Source organism: Pteropus vampyrus, unplaced genomic scaffold, assembly GCF_000151845.1.
Source record: "Pteropus vampyrus isolate Shadow unplaced genomic scaffold, Pvam_2.0 Scaffold194, whole genome shotgun sequence".
Classification (NCBI taxonomy): Eukaryota; Metazoa; Chordata; class Mammalia; order Chiroptera; family Pteropodidae; genus Pteropus; species Pteropus vampyrus.
This window is the reverse complement of record NW_011888975.1, coordinates 2,240,670-2,257,415: the sequence shown is the minus strand read 5'-3', so window position 1 is coordinate 2,257,415 and position 16,746 is coordinate 2,240,670. Positions and strand designations below refer to the sequence as shown.

General features: G+C 41.3%; 2 protein-coding genes across 5 annotated transcripts in view; one reads left to right on the top strand and one right to left on the bottom strand.

Annotated features, from left to right (window-relative positions):
- Positions 1–374: 374 nt before the first annotated feature.
- Positions 375–2,798, bottom strand: METTL18 (methyltransferase like 18). 3 transcript variants are annotated; one of them, XM_011371727.2, is made up of 2 exons: positions 2,460–2,644; positions 375–1,746 (listed from the first exon to the last, which is right to left on the bottom strand). In XM_011371727.2, the coding sequence occupies exon 2, from the start codon at positions 1,550–1,552 to the stop codon at positions 431–433; it is 1,122 nt and encodes a 373-aa protein (XP_011370029.1). In that variant the 5' UTR covers positions 1,553–1,746; positions 2,460–2,644; the 3' UTR covers positions 375–430. The 3 variants fall into 3 exon arrangements, with proteins under 3 accessions (XP_011370029.1, XP_011370030.1, XP_011370028.1); XM_011371728.2 differs by lacking the exon at positions 2,460–2,644 and adding an exon at positions 2,072–2,437; XM_011371726.2 differs by lacking the exon at positions 2,460–2,644 and adding an exon at positions 2,671–2,798 and having other exon boundaries at positions 384–1,746.
- A 35-nt stretch (positions 2,799–2,833) lies between these two features.
- The window catches only part of LOC105299831 (uncharacterized protein C1orf112), a 46,351-nt gene continuing 32,438 nt past the window's right edge, over positions 2,834–16,746 (top strand). For both annotated transcript variants that reach the window (XM_023537585.1, XM_023537584.1), the window contains exons 1-8: positions 2,834–3,044; positions 5,924–5,963; positions 7,094–7,182; positions 8,593–8,697; positions 9,124–9,264; positions 10,019–10,184; positions 11,600–11,684; positions 13,209–13,347. In XM_023537585.1, the coding sequence (XP_023393353.1) occupies positions 2,934–3,044; positions 5,924–5,963; positions 7,094–7,182; positions 8,593–8,697; positions 9,124–9,264; positions 10,019–10,184; positions 11,600–11,684; positions 13,209–13,347 (876 nt within the window). In that variant the 5' untranslated portion in view covers positions 2,834–2,933. The remainder of the gene's footprint in view (positions 3,045–5,923; positions 5,964–7,093; positions 7,183–8,592; positions 8,698–9,123; positions 9,265–10,018; positions 10,185–11,599; positions 11,685–13,208; positions 13,348–16,746) is intronic.

Below are 16,746 nucleotides of genomic sequence, written 5' to 3'. Positions count from 1 at the left end.
CAGTTAAGACCAGTGGAGTGGAGAGGAGTAAATAAAGCTTTTAAATAGACTTCAGTTCAGATTCTGGCTCAAGGTGAGAAATATGATTGGGATCAAATAACTTGAGTCTCAGTTTTTTTATAAAATGGAGAGAGTAATTATAACCTAATTCGGGGCTGTTATGAATATTAAATGTTAGTCTGTGTAAAGCTCTTTTGCATTTAGTAAATGCTGAAAACTATTATGATCATTATTAAAATGGGGATGATATATACCTCATAAGATTATAAATATTAAGCAAGATACTATGCAGTGTCTAGTTAACAGATGTCCAGTAATATCACATTTCATTGAATCCTAATTTCAGAATAAAATAGCAAAGCAGAAATTAAATATTCAGAACATGTTTTTAGCTCTTCTGTTTATTTCTCTTAGGACAGACACTCAGACATTAACTACGGTACTTAAAAGTCATTTCAATTAGGAATCTTTTTAGTCCTTCATCAATTATTTCAAGTGTTCTGGTCTCAAATACATCCCTTTCTTCTACAAACTTCTGAAAAAGATGAATGCCTCCACCTACACCAAAATAATGTGCTTTGCTGGCCAAAAGCACCCGCCCATTTTTATCTAACAAGCTATGGAGTGTTTGGTGCAAAGTACTATAATAATCTGGATTGTAAATAGTTTCTGAGGTGAGAATGAGATCATATTTCTCAAACAGTTTTTCACTGCTTAGTATAAGCTCACAAAACTCAGACCACTCTCCAGAAAAGAACCGGCATTTACATAGTTCTTGTGCTACTTTTGATTTCCTGCATCTTTTCACATCTGGTTCATTTCCACTATTTTCTTCATCTTCTAAACTGGAGTTAGCCACGACATTGGGTAAGGTTACTTCATCAATCACCATACTGTTATAATCTTGAAAGTGAATTTCTTTGGCCCCTCTTTTGAAAGCAATTATTCCCAGCAACCCTGATCCACAGCCAAGATCCAACACTTTTTTCCCAGCCAATTTCACTTTGGCCTTTGTGAAATAAGCCAGGAAGTCAAAGGTACATTCCCAGATTTTTAAGCCTCCTTCATAAACACCCGTAATAAGATCAGAGTGAGAGGAAAAACTTTTTGAGACTATGTTTTCTCCAGGGAAGTTCTCTTTCAACAAGATGGTTTTTACTACTGATATGTTCATGTGCTGGAGACCTGGTAACGTTTCTATGACTTTATTTTCTAACACTTTCTTTAAATCTTTAGGAATAGCATGCTCTTTCGCGACTCTCAAGCAAGGCTGTTTTTCATGAGGCTCCAAGTTACTTGAACTGCTAGCTGTGTCAAGTGAGTTGTCTGTGTCTTGAGAGGGAGCTGCATTTCCCACTGAATTATGTTCCCACGAGTGGTCCTGAGGCAAATCAAACTGTTCTGTAGAACGTTTTTTGTCTCTCTGTTTACCCTTTTGACTTTCTGAGACTGAAGATTCTTTTGAGGAATCCAGGGTCAAAGCTCCATCTTCAAGGGGTGTTAATTCATTTTCCACATGGTCTTCTATAGTGAAATTAAATTGAAAGGTCATCCTCTCATTAAATGTACACAATCCTTCAATTCAAGGGAAGATTCCTCAGCTTCTGGAAAGAACTGATGACACACACATTCGCCTGTCTCAATTATTCAAGAAATTTCGTTCTGGTCAATTTCTCTTTCATCGTTTATACACAGTTACAAATGTTTTCAAATGACTTTTTAGAGGTCTTTCCATTCAATTTAGCTCTAGAGAAAAAAAAAGAGATAAAATTGCTATTAAAAAAGCAAAATGACATTTTCTTAACAGAACCCCTCTCCCCCCCTTCCAATACAGCTGCTTTTTCTATAAAAGCTGTGATGGCGAGGGAGATAAAGAGTTTTGGAAACACACACACACACACTCCCTCCAGGGTTCAAAAGTTGGAGAAGAGAATGAAGTGTAAAAGCGCATAAAACAGCAGCAGTAGCAACAACTAGAAGAATCGTAAAGTCCAAAATTCTCGGGCAGGAAATGACAAGCCTAGGTACGTTGTGTCTTTCACCTGTCCTGACCCTGCCCAAACATATTTACCTGCTAAACTGCCAGAATCTCTTCACTTCAGTCTGTTCCTGTTTCAAGTAACGGGAATTCATGGCTTTATTTTGGCATACGAGTCGCCCTTTAAAAATCTTGCACGGGTGTGCTCCGGTGTCACTTCACCCAAATGCCCTCCCTGCACTCAGTGGAGACCAGTATAAGTGTACGTCGGTGGGCGTAATTTTGGGGTCATTAGTGAAGATTCATTTGGAAGCAGATCAAACACGAAATAAGGCAGAGCAAACACACACTCACTCACTCACTCGGCCCTGAACCGTTCGGCGAGGCCCCTGGAAAGTGGAAGCAACTTCATCGAGACTCCTCTGTACCTCCGGTGCAAGATACGTAATGTACCCCATCTGCTTCAATTCACACAACAGACCTGGCAGGTGGGGTCTTGCTCCCGTTACGAAGATGTACGAAGAAGGGTCACGCAGCTAAGTGGATAGGAACCTGTCCCCTTCTACCTCGCCGTGCCGCGGGGCCTGGGGTCATTCCCTGCTGCAGGTCCCAGGTCAAACCCGACCACACCTGTGCAACCTCAAAGCCCCATGGGACGGAGGGTGGCAAATCTGGGGACTTCCGGCCCTCACCTCCTCAAAGCGCTTCACTGTAACGTTCACAGCCGCCCAGACGGGGGGATGCCCGCGGCGCGGAGAACCGGGGTCCGGCGGGATCCTCCAGGCAGCAAGCGCGCACCAGTGAGTCGAGTCCTCCACGGGCCAGACGGGCCCGGCGCGCTTCCTCTCTATGGTCCCGCAGCCGGCGGAGCGCTCGCAAGGCCCGCCGGGACGGCGGCGTTTCCGGCCCGGGCGGTGGCGGGAGTATTTGGAGTTGGTCCCCGGCCGAAAGCATCATGTCTCAGGAGCGCGCGGTCCCGGCGAGCGCGGGGCCCCTGGAGGAGCTCAGTGGCTGGCCCGAGGAGCTGTGCCGCCGGGAGCTGCCGTCCGTGCTGCCGCGGCTCCTCATATCCTTCGCGGTCACTTGCGCTTGGAGGCGGGTGTGCGGCGGGTGTCGCGGGGTTCCTCCTCGGCCTCGTCGCAGCCCCCGCCGGCGCGTGCCTGCGGCCGGGACCCGCTCCTTCCTCGTTGGTGAGGGGCGGGGGGGCGGCGGGAACCCGGGGTGCCGAGGGCCGACGCATGCCCGGCTTCGGCTCGCTCGGCGCTGGCGGAGGCGTTCTGCCCCTCGGTTGCCACCGTGGGTGCGGCGTCGTCTTGCGTTCCTGTGCCTTTGAGTGTTTTTGTGCTCGTTAAGTGCATTCGGCGTCAGCACCTTTGCGCGGGAGAAGCGGGGCGGCCGGGCCTCGGACGTGCGCCCCAAGGCGAGCCCTGGCGCCGACAGCCGGTCGAGGTAGGAACGGAGCTGCCGAGCTGCCGTCGTATCCAACGCGGGTGGTGGGCGTGACGGTGCCTTCCCGCTGCCGAGAGAATTAAAGGTTCTGCCGGGTGCCAGGTCTGTAAGAGATGTGCAGTGACAATGTTCTTCCCTCCCCCTTTCCCACATCTCCTTTATCGCGGCTTAGAAGGAGTCGCTAACTGGTTATTGGTTCCACCTGCTGGGTTTGAGTGAGGTGATGAACGCCTCCGTTGTCCAGGTGCAGGCCATTCTGTAGTTTCGAGCCCTCGTGGTTGTAAATGTGCCTGGAGTCCTAGCCTGTCACGATAGGTAATTTTTTTCTTTATGTCTTTGAGCTCACTCTTAACATAAAACTACACTTTTAAAAAAAGTGACCTTCACTTGAGAGCTCAGCGCTGCACAAATAATTTTTATAAAGTCAGGTACGGTTATGACCGTCACATAGAAGCCATTCGCCTAGGCATTAGCAAAATCCCCCGAGGTACCAAAGCCCTTTTGCAGTCGTTGTGCAGGTATGGAATTGCCCTCCCAAGGATTTTGACGTGGGAAACAAAATATCCTCAAAAAGAAGTCCTAGGTCTCTAGTATGTATCAGGCAGAGCGATAGGCTTTGGGGGAACAAAGATAAGGAATATGGTGGTGGTTCTTGCCCTCAGACTTCTAGGAGGACTTCAATAATTGAAAGTCAGTATTCCCATCTGGTTTTGCATCTCAGACTTAACAGCCAAAAGAACCCAAAGCTGTTCTTCCCCGCCCCGCCCCCGTTTTCTTCATGTAAATACATGGTTTCACAAGCCGAAACCTTGAATCCTCTCTCATAGACAGTATGTTCTCATATCTGACTTCAAGCCGTATCTTGGATCCATCCTCTAGCTCTAGCTCCATCTCCAGTTGTTGCTACTCTGTTCCAAACCCCATAGCACCTCTCACCTGGACTTTTAGTAGTTTCCTTGCTTCTACTCATGTCCTCATTCTCCAAATAAAGTTCAAAGTGAAAAACAAATCACGTCAATTCCTATTTAAACTCCCTCCTCCCCCAGGATCTCCTTATCGACTCAGGAATAAAATCCACACTTTCCTTCAAGGATTCCTGTGATCTAAGCCTTGCCCTTTTCTCCTGCTAGCTCACTACACTCTATCCACAAGTACACGGAGCTCACCTGCCTCAAGGTGTTCATGCTTGCGGGTCCCTCAGCCTAGCTTGTTCTCCTCCCGGCCTTTGGTACTTTCATTCAGATCTTAGCTCAAGTGTCACCTCAGTTGGCCCTTTTCAGAGCCCTCAATTTTAGGTAGTTTCCCCAAACCCAGCCTGTAACACTTTTATCACATTGCTCTGTTCAGTTTGATCATCAACAGAAATTGTCTAGTTTGCTTTGTTCATGTTTCACTTTTCCTCACAACCAGGAAGTTCGTAAGGGCAGGAATTTGGTTTTCACTGTGTTACCCCAGCACCTCGAGCGTGCCGGGCGCATACTGCCCATTCTGAGGGCAAAAATACTGTTTTTTTAAATGCCTGGAAGGCTCATCAGATGATATTTCTTTTTAGCTTTTAGTGGTATTTTATCTTCAACAGTTCTCAACAAAGTGTGCAGTAAATCCAGTCTCATCAATGAAACAGTTATTTTCATGTTCTGCATCTTACATATTATTTTCCAGTCTTTACCTGCATGTCTTGAAAATCATAACTCATGTTTAATTTTGGAAGAGGCTAGAGTTTTTTTTTTTACTTGCGCTGAAATTTTTCCGTAAGGCAAATTCTATCCTACTGCACTCAAATGAGTTAATGACTATACCTCGTTTTGAACGCTGCTGCAAAAAGCACATATGCAATGGTAAGATTTCAGAAGAAAAATGAATTCTTCTCTTAGTTCTGATGGGGTTACAAGGTTATTCACTTTTTCTTGTTGACACATTCTTTAATGATTTTTATATTGTCTTTACAGTATAACATTTTTGACAGTTCTTGATATCCAGGTGTATAATTTATAACATGGTTGCTGTTAGAATAATTTGTTGTCACGTATTTTGTGAGGTCCTGCTATGTGCAGAAGAGTTTCAGTCATAAAGTTTAAAAGGTATGCAAGTGAGGAAAAGATAGAAAGTGGTGAGTGACTTAAGACAGGTACAAATAAAGTACTACAGTAATGCTAAAGAGGGATAAATCGCTTTCCTGTATTAGAGACCAGAAACCCATGATTTATCCTAGCACTCTTTCAAATGTCCAAGTTATTTCATGTCCATACATAGCTTGAAAAGGCAGATTTGTCCCTGAGCAACTTTGAAAAGATTTCCTTCAAGTATTTCATAATACTGTTTGTTTACCTGATAAACATTAACTGTTTAAAAGCAAAATTAAGCCAGTAATTTGAATCTAATTTCAGTCTCTTAATGGATCATTGCTTAAACTTCAAGAAGGATCCTTTTTAAAATTTATTCTCACTAGTGAATATTCTGTTACTGTGAAACTAGTATCTTCCTTAATTATTTTACTCCATGTATCAACGTTCTGACAGCTGGATCGAGCATATTCGTAAGTAAAACTATCTTAATTGTGTGCTTTACTTCGATGTCATTAAGGTCTCATACTTATCTCAAACTTCACATTCCCTTCAAATTGAATCTTTTCCTATTGTCGCGTTACAGCCTCTAACCTTCAGTTACTTAAAATGCCCTAATTCCTTCTCATTACAGTACTTAAAGTTTTAAATTCTGTTTTTGACAGACAGTAAACGTGTTCTGTTTAGTGATGTATGTATAAGCACATGTAAACTTTAAATGTTAGCTCTTAAACTGTGGTTAGACTTATATAATTTGCAGCTTCTTAACTTTCATCCCCTAATGTGTTTAATATCATTTAGAAAATGCTTTCTAGATTACAAAAAACTGATCGTTTGATGACAAATTTGTCATTTGGAAAAGCTGACATTCTCATCTTCATCTGTCTTCAACTAGTACTTGATGTGATTTACTTAGGAGAGAAGGTAGAGGTTGAGACTGTAGGGTTTACATATATTTTGAGTTAGCTCGTCCTATTTACATTTTACTTGGTCATGGAATATAATTTTTTATATAATTTTGAATCTGTGTTGTCCGTTGGGGTCTAATTTTTTTTAAGTAACAGAATTTTTTATCCTGAGTATGAGTTATACATGTTCATTGTAGAAAATTTGAACATGCAGAAAAACAGAAAACAGTAAAACATCCATTGATTTGAAATGGTTAAAATTTTGAGAGAGACCATTCTCATCTCATTTCTGTATACGCTTGCCAGACTCTATGTTATTTTTTGTATGTACATGTTTATATTAAAATTGGTATGCTATTTTGGGTCCTTTTTTGCTTAATCTTGAAGGACCATAATCGTTTCTTCATGGTTTTAAATCTGTGATAATCATTTTAATGATTGCAGATCCTAATCAGTAAATATACCCACATCCATTTACTGGTCCTCAATTGCTGGATGCATTTTCCTTTTTTCTTTTCTTTTTTTTGCTATAGTTCAGTTACTTGATAGTTTCTCTACAAAGAAAGTAGAGTTTGAAACTACAGTGCTTTGTATTGGTAGTGCTTACATAGTCTCACATTGGGAAAGAGCAGTGACCTTCGTTAGCTGACATGACTTAATATTCCTACAAAATGTGTTACTGTTTTGTTTTATAGAAATTCTGAAAATTATTGTAGAAATGTTTTTACCTCATATGAACCACCTGACATTGGAACAGACTTTCTTTTCACAAGTGCTGCCAAAGGTATAGTACTATATACAGGTTATAAAGACTCTTAAAATCTACAGTTTTAGACCATTCTTAATTGTGGACCTTTTTTTAAATATATCAAACATATTTGAAATACAAATAAAATAGCAAAAAATGGATGTCTCACATTGAGAATATGGTGGCGTTGGAGTAATCATTAGGTGATCAAAAACATTTTCAGATAGTATGGATCCTTCACTAATTCAGTTTAACTTATTTGTAGTTAATTTAAAGTACTCTCGTATTTTAAAGATATTAAAACTTGGGATGGGTGAATAAAGTTAGCAAGTCACTTTATATGTTTTCTCTGTAGAGTTTATTAATAATTGTTAAATTACATTATCTGGAAAAATGGACCCAATATTTAATGAAGAAGTCATAGAATAAAAAAGGCTGGAATAGTGGTGAAATCAAGAATAAAAAAGGCTGGAATAGTGGTGAAATCAAGAAAAAACATTACATTTACAGACTACATTATTTTTTAGCTCTATGGTCTGCTTTTTCTCTGAAAAGCAGTCTTTTGAGAGAAGTAAAGGTATTTTGGTGCCAAATTGAAACATTTATTTATGATAACTCATTCTCTTATTCGAATGTATTTCTTCAGAGTTTAGCTTTGAAGCAGATAATCCTCAGAATATCTTTTACTCATTCACTTGATTATTCTCTGTCGGAAAAGTTTCTTAGAATTGTTCTTGACCACCAGAAAAGAGTCCAGCTACTGTACGGATGAAAACAGTTCTGAGCATCGACAGGCCTATGGGAAACATTGTCCTCTAATTACCTTGTGTTGACTGCGTATTTATTCTTGTAATGTTTTGGGCATTTAAATTGTTTAGAAAGATCCTAGTAGTAAGATCTTAAGATGGCTAACTTTTCACAGACAAAAAAACTTAGTGCCGAGGTCACATATACCGTACCTCTAACCCAGGAACTATATTTTGAGTTGGTTGAAAAGAGGAACTGGTTACAAGTGAATAGGCAATTCACAAATTCATTGCCACTACCAGAAATTACCCTTGTAAATGCCCATGTGAATGTCGACTGGTTAAAACTGTCATCTTTTCTTTATAGAGTAGCACTTAAGTTTGTTACATCACCAAAAAAACGAACTTGGATTGATTTTTTAATTGATGTCATTAAATAGGTTCAAACACAGAAATGAACATAAGTCTATTTCTGAGGGCTTATTTTTTTAAAAAATTGTATTATAGAATAACTAATAATATGTATATTATATATTTTTAATATGTATAACATATATATGTTTTTAGAACTTTAGGTGCAATCATTAAGGTAGACGATATCCCAAGGGTGTTAACTGATGCAAAATAAAAATCATCTGATTTTTTTAAAAAAGATTTCTGGTGATGTCTATTTCTATCTATAATCTGCTTTGTTTCACAGACTGTGAAATTATTTGATGACATGATGTATGAGTTAACCAGCCAAGCCAGAGAACTATCAAGCCAAAACTTAGAAATCCAGACCACTCTAAGGAATATTTTACAAGTAAGTCAGATGTATTAGAAAAAGAGGAACAATTTAAAAAACAGTGTGAGAATTTTAATACCGATACTAATTAGCCTTGTATTCTTTATGTAATGGTCCAATCCTGGAATTAAGTTTAGAAATAAAGATAGGAATACAGAAACATAAATTCTGAATTTTTATATAATTTTTTGCTGAGTAAACATCTGAACTCTTAAAAGAAGATAAGTAATCAAGATAGCATGTACAACTTGTAATTTAAAGCCTACATGCAGAATGCCTGCCATGTTCTTGGGTGCGAATGGCTAGCCAGTTGTCCTAGTATTTGTAGTTCTCATAGATTGAAGTTTTATGAAAGTAGGAAGAGTGTCCATTTCGTTCACCGTTGTCTCCCTAGCACCATAAAAAATTATATATTCTGAATGAAATGTCTTTCCTTGTTTCCAGACAATGGTGCAGGTCATCGGAGCTCTTACAGGATGTGTTCAGCATGTGTGTGCCACACAGGAATCCGTCATTCTAGAAAATATTCAGAGTCTCCCCTCCTCCGCCCTACATGTAATCAAAAGTACCTTTGTACACTGTAAGGTGAGTGCTGGGTCTAAATATACTTTAAATGGGCTTAAATCCATGGACAAAGGGCCGACTTAAAGAGTATTCGTGCTTAAGATTTTACGTTTTAGCCTGTATTATTGGAGTAGACTTTGCCATAGAACTAAGAGCATGTATGTAAATGTTTTTACAGAAGTGGTTATAAGGAAGTGATAAAAGGTGGGTTTTTGCCTTTTGTTTGTTTGTTTTATCCTGTTTCCTCTCTATAACAAAAGAAGCGAAATGGATTTGCGTCCAGTGACAGGGATCCGGAAATAGTTCTGCTATGTCATTGGTGAATCAGATGAGTTCCTTAGTGATTAGATGCCTGTAAAGGGATGTTAACGTTAGTTAGTTCATCTCTGCATTCCTGAGGCAACTTTAAAGCACAAAAACTGGCCTAGGATTTGTGGGTCACCGGCAGTTTTGAAACTGCTATTTATTGGGAGAATGAAAATCCCTAGTTAGTTAATGCTTCTCTGGGGATAGGGTGCTACCATTCCATGCATGTGACCTAATGTTATTTATCACCCTTTCAGTTCTTTATTTGCAGGGTCTTGGAAGTCAGAAATTATTTGATACATGCTTGCATTTCTTGACTTACACAATATATACTAGATGTTCACTAGACATTTGTTTAATGAATATATGATTTAGTAAAAAGAATTAAATTTATGATCTCAGTATGAGTTAAAGTAAATTTGACGTTTGAGCTTTTTATGATTTGCTTTTTCTCTCATTTTGTGAGCAGAATAGTGAATCGGTCTATTCTGGGCACTTACACCTCGTTTCAGACCTTCTGCAGGCCCTTTTCAAGGAGGCCTATTCTCTCCAAAAGCAGCTAATGGGACTGCTGGACATGGTGTGCGTGGGCCCTTTGGTAGACAGGAGTGATGGCATTTTGAATATGGTGATCGGTGAGTGCAGAAAACTTACTGCTTAGTATGTGATGTGCATTGACTATAAACTGTACGTTGTACTGTATGCTATTGAACTTAACATTGTTTCTCATGGTCCATGATGTCTTACCAATTGTGCAGAAAAAAATCCTACTAGATAAGCTTTTAATCTTTAAAATTTTAGAATGTAGGATTGTTACTTGATGCCTTAACATTAGATCTGTATATTCAGGTTATGTTGGTGGTAGGTGATTTCCCCGTGCTGATTAACACGAAGAGGTGTGCGGCGGTGTCCCCTCTGACGCAGTTCGGCGGGGAGGCAGTAGCTTTGAAACCATAACTCATAGTGAGCCGTGCGGTTCGCATTCCTTCTCAGCACACGCAACTGCATGTGTATGTGAAGGACTGTGAATGTGTGTGACACACCACATTTATTATACATGAAATTATACCCATGTTACATGTGTATTATTGATAGACTCTATCCTAGTCTATTTAAGTTTTGAAGAATTGACATCACTCACTGAAGGGATGTGACCCGAGTCTGAAAAGCGATACTCTGTAAGGGCAGAGGTTGCGCTCATAAGTTCAGCATCGAGAGAGTAGGCTGGTTTTGTGCGGTGTATGAGGCACCTCAAATCTATTGGATTAAAACGACCACTGTTTTATTTACTTAGATTCTGCGAGTCAGCACTTTGGGCTGGGCTCAGCTGGGGCGGCTTTCTCTGTTTCATGTGGGGCAGGTGGCTCACACCTGGCTGTTGGGAGGGGCAGAGGTACTGAGCCAGCCACGGGCAGCGCATCGTCCAGCAGGCTAGCCCTGGCTCAGTCACCTGATGGTGGCCTTGGGGTTTCTAAGAGCAGCAGAAGAGGGCAAGCCCAGTATGCGAGCACTTCCTAAGTCTTCACTGGCCTCACATTTATTATTGTCCTGCTGGACAAAGCGAGTCACATGGCTAAGCCCAGAGTTCATGTAGAGGGGGACTGGCCAACAGTATGGACACAGAAGAGGGAGTTACTGTGGCCATTTTTACAAATCACCTACCACAGATAGAGTAGAAGCCTTACATGAGTACAGTGCAAATTAGTTTTGGCTCTTCCTTGTTCGGTTTTTTAGGTTCTTTTTGTCATTTTAGATTAGAATTATATCAGTAGAATATTTCAGTTATAATAAAGCACAACTTTATTCCACTAAACATTTTAGTTTTATTTAGATCATAGGATAAGTGTAAACTTCAGAAGTTGATTTCCATAATTTATAAATACCTTAAATCAAGTGTGACTCCTATTTTCAATAATTATTTTGACAATTTTTTTTTAAACTGCATTACTACCTATTTTAACAAATGTCAAATTGTCAAATAGATACTTTTAAATTTAGGAGAAACTCATGACATTTGATGTTTTAAGAGTTCTCTTATCTTTCTTTGTAGTTATTCATTCATTGTTGGATATCTGCTCTGTTATTTCCAGTATGGACCATGCATTTCATGCCAATACTTGGAAATTTATAATTAAGTAAGTTTTTTTTTATACTATTTGTAATATATTTTCCATATCCAAAATCTGAGTTATTCATAAGTGTTCTTAGATTGTATTTAAAACATTTTGTGTAGGTATATATGATGTTTCATGACCCTTCTCTCTGATAATCCAGATATCCTACATGTGGCTCCCAAACCAAACTGGACTTCATTATCCTTCTGCCTCTAAAATTAAAAGAACTAACTAGTTACAACTAGTTAGTACTTCTGGAGTAATGGACCAAGGCCAGACCAAACCTTAACCACTTGCCTGTTGTTTAACTGACTTCCAGGTATCCAATATCCAGGCTTAGTAGTTACAGTTAGAGCTGAATATAATCCCTTCATTATACGCTTTTGAGTTGTTCAAGTTTAATTCCATCTATAAAGTACTTTGAACTGGAGCGTTACGAAGGGCTCCTCGGGAGAGTGGCCACAGTGTTCATCAGATGATTATGCAGGAGGAGATGTAAAAATGGCCGAGAAGTTCTGCTTTACACACGCGCATGACACCTTAAAGGTCAGTGTGATGCTGTCAGGTCTTAGGTGCTTGTCTCACAGCGCCAGGTCAGTCAGTTGCCCACCAGTGACAGCAGGGGTTAAGGTCTCAACTCGGAGCCATATCCACGTGCTCGAGTCCCTTCTGAGACAGCTGGCTCCTTGTGAGCCCTGGGCTTTTCTGGAACTCGGAGCAGTAATGGGCACCTTCGTGGTGGGTTATGGTGAGAGTTGACTTTATCAGTGCGAAATGCCTAGAACTGCATGGCACAGCGAACGCTCAGTGAATTACCCTATCTCCGTTCTCATCATTGAGTGTCTTCCCCACTTGTCCCCTTCCAATTCATTTTCTCCCCAGCACTCAGATTTTTTAAACATGTAAGTCAGGTCATGTCACTTCTTAAAATCCATCCTATTTTCTTTAGAGTAACAACGCAGTCCTGTCTGGGCTCTGCCTCCTCACCGGCCATCTCCGCTTGCTCTTAGTTCCTCAGACGTAGCAAACCCCCCTGTCCCCGAGCCTCTTCGTGGCCTTTCTCTCTGCTAGGATGTTGCTGTCCCGACCTCCACACTGGGGAAGCCCCGTGTCCCGTGGGAGCATTCTCGGACAGCCGCACGCCCAGTAAGTCGGGTCAGCGTGCGCTCTGGTGGTGCCCCAGCCTTTGCCGGGCCTAGCATTTATCACAGCCTGAGTTAATTACCATTTACTGGTCCCTCTGATGCTGGACCACAGTTCCATGCGGAGGCACAGAGATGTGTCTTTTTATTTCTCTCTCTGTCCCCAGATCCTAGCAGAGTGACTGGCACATAGTAAGAGTTCAGTTAATATTTTACATAGAGAAAAAATTAGCAACTTCAACCAACATGCCCGCTTCATAGGTAAAGTCAGCACATCTTAATTATGTCATGTCTAATATGTTTATGTTCCAATTTTTCACATGTTCCTTCAAGTCAGTTTTATGTTCTAAGTTACATGATACGTGACTTGCGGTGATTGTATTCTTTTTTTTTACTCATTTAGGCAGAGCCTTAAGCACCAGTCGGTTATAAAGAGTCGGTTGAAACACAGAGATATCATCACTAGCTTGTGTGAAGACATTCTCGTCTCCTTCCAGTCTTGTCTGCAGTTAGCTGAGCAGATGACCCAGTCTGACGTGCAGGTGAATATGGTCCGACAACGCTTTAAACGGGCCCTCATCCTTCGGCAGTCACTGAATCTCGTTTGAATCTCTGGATAAGTTTACCTAGAAAGGTTTTAACTTCTTTCATTTGCTTTCTGTTTGTTTGTTTTTCAACCTTTGAGATTATTTTTGGCCCGTAATTACTTCTCACCCAGAACATTGCATGAGAGTCCTGTCTGCCCCCATCCCTCTAGTCTGCCTGCTCGTCGTCTGTACCTCCTCACTGGTGGGACAAGGCACTCTCCTCAGAACCCTTCCGTTCTCTCCTGCCCTAACTCAAGGATCTGATTCCTCAGTCCTGTGTTTATTGAAGGTCTCTCGATACAGCCACAGCCAACCTCTTCTTCACCAATCTAGTGCAGCCTGCAGGGATGCCACATACAACTGTGTGTGTGTGTCATTCTTTTAAAATTGACATACGCTTACATTTATTTTGATTTCAGAGTTACAGTGTTGAATTGGCATCCCATATAAGAAACATCGTATTCTAAAGTTTGTGTTATGCTTACTGGGGACTGTAATTCATTTTCCTTTGACAATTTTATCCTTAGTGCCTTTTGTCTCAGATTAGCTCTTTATAAATGATATTTAACTCATAAGGCCCTATGAGTGAAGGGTTTAGTGGTACTCGGGGCCTGACAGTTATATGTAATCATTGCCGTGGGAAACGAGTTAAGTATTTCTTCGTAGACTGACAGTGGCGCAGCTCTTCCTGTCGTGCCTTTGCAGGCTGACGGGGGGGATGCTGTGCTGTGCACTGGTGTTCCTCCCTGCCGGGCATCCGTCCCCTGGGGCGGGGTGATCGGGAGGGACGGGCGCTGGTGGGGTGTGGGGCAGGGAGCGGCCAGGAGCTCCGCAGTAGGCGAGGCAGCCGAGCAGCTTTCGGAAGGGCCTGGCCTCCCTGTATTCCTTCTCTCTCTCCCCTTTTTGCTCCCTGGCTCCCCTCACCTCGCTGACAGGAGAGGCGGTTGGCTGGGTGTCCTGTGTCCATCCTCGTCCTCAGCCCCACGCTCCTCTTCCCGGGGTCCTTCCTGCACACCCTGACACCGCAGGCTCCCCAGCTGGTACTGGGACAGTAAAAGACAGAGGGTCCTGGGCGGGAGCGACGTGTGGAGAGCCCTGACTTACAGGCAGAGTTTCACGTTTTTCCTTATTTGTGGCTGTTTGGAATGGATACATTTGACCAGCGCTGCCCACTGTCCACTGCCTGGAATGGAGCTCTGACACGGTCTGTGTAGTTTCTCCTTCCTTTTCTGATCAGCAACGCCCTCTGCTGGTCACTGTGGATATTTATCGAGGAATCAAAGTTAAAATTTTCCAAGTAGTGTTTTCACCTTGTTTTCAGAAACGTCTAAATAAAACCATAGATTTAATTAGTTGTATGCTCTTAGTGGAAGGATTATGGATAGATCAATCTCTGTATTTGTTTCCCGGGCTGCCGTAGCAAATTACCACACACGAGGTGGCTTAAAACGATAGGCATTTATTCTCACAGTTGTGGAGGAGAGTCTGAATTGTGTCAGCAGCGTGTTCGTCAGAGGCTCTGGGAGCGTCTGCTCCATGCCTCCTCCTCAGCCTCTGGGGTCGCTGGCGTTCCTTGTCTCGTGGCTGTGGAATGCCGACCTCTGCCTCTGTTGTCACGTGGCTCTCATCACGCTGCGTTCTCCCCTTGGGTCCTCACGTTATCTAAGACACTAGTCAGTGTGTTAAGGGCACAGCCTGTTCCAGTATGACCTCATCTTAACTAACACGTCTGCAGTGACCACATTTCCAAATGAAGTCACATTCTTAGGTATTGGGGTTAGGACTTCAACGTATCTTTTTGGGAGCCACTGTTCAGTTCGTAACAGCTAATAACTGACAAGACGTTTATTCTTTTGTTAAGTCTTAAACTTGCTTTCAAAATGAGAATATTGTATTGGAAGTTTTACTATATAGTTTTCTAGCCACCAGTGATTTAGTTTTTCTATAAAGATAGGGAAATTTATTTATAAGACTCTTTGATATAAATTTAGTTTCCACTGTAATTCTTACTTTTGTGTATATATTGCTAATAGAAATTTGTATTCTGAAAATAAACATACGTTTATATCTTTTGCCTATACTTAGATTTCTTGCCTGTTGCAGTTAGTTTTTAATCAGTATTTTTCTTTTACTTAAAGAAGGGAAGAATGGATTCTCAGTATTTTGAAACATTGAAAAATGATCTTCCTTGCTTCTCTCCCAGCCCCTTCTTTGTTGGCATTGGGATGCAAACTTTCTGTTTTAAACAGTTCAGTAATTCAAGTTGAGGTAGTATTTGTGTTGTACACTTGATTTTTGAAAACGTCAAAATTAAAGCTCTAGATTTAATTGGTATCTATTTAGTAATGAAGGAAAACTAGAGTCTTAAGCCTGCTACAATTTCCCCTTGAATGCGAAAGAAGTTAAAGTAGGGAAGTATAAGCTGTGTATCACCATTCAGTCATTTAACGAGTATTTCCAGAGTGCTTGCTTTGTGCCAGAAAGTGTACTAGGTGCTAAGTTCGTCACATTTTCTGCTCTCCAGAACTTACCGCTTATCTCGGGAGACAGATAAATTGATAATTATAGAATAGTGTCTTCTGTGGAGAACTGGGATTGTCTCATGGGGAGTAAGGGTAGAAACCCAGTCCTGAAGTCAGAGTTTCTTGTGATGTGACATCGAAGCTGAATAAAATTTCTGTTGAGTACATGTAAGGTCAGTGTGGAGTCACCTCTAATCTCCATACTCGTGAACGTCCACAGAACTGTGTGAGTTCATGTTCATAACTGTCAAGGAAAGATGAAGTGTCATCTCACCTATTTCTGCTGAGGAGAATTGACTGTTCAAATATTTTTAATATTGGTTGAGATGAACAGTGATGTCTAATGAGTGGGTTATCCGATTATGTTTTGATTGGTTTAAAGTTTGCTATATTGTTGGAAAGAAATCATAGTCAATTAACATTAAAGATATTATATTTTATATGAAAATTCTAAAATTAAAGACAAGAATGTATCTATTTGATATGATTTTATGGTACTAATTTAGAGCTCTTTGGATTATGTATTACACATTTTGGTGACATAACCGGTATTTATTGAGCTAAGTTGCCTATGTGTCAGACACTATTAAATTTCCAGTAACCTTAGTATAAGCCACACTGCAGCCTTTTAGAGGGGTTAAGTACCTTTCCCCAGATCATGTGGTACTTGTGGGTGGGCCAGGATCTCAGTCCAGGCCGGGCGACTCCCCTGCATGCACGAGGCTGTCTGGGCATTGCTCGCCATTTTAAAAGCTTGCAAACAGTACACACTCAGAAAACCCTTACCCATTGCACAGATGTCTAACGTGGAGCGCGAAACCCTGCTTTCCTC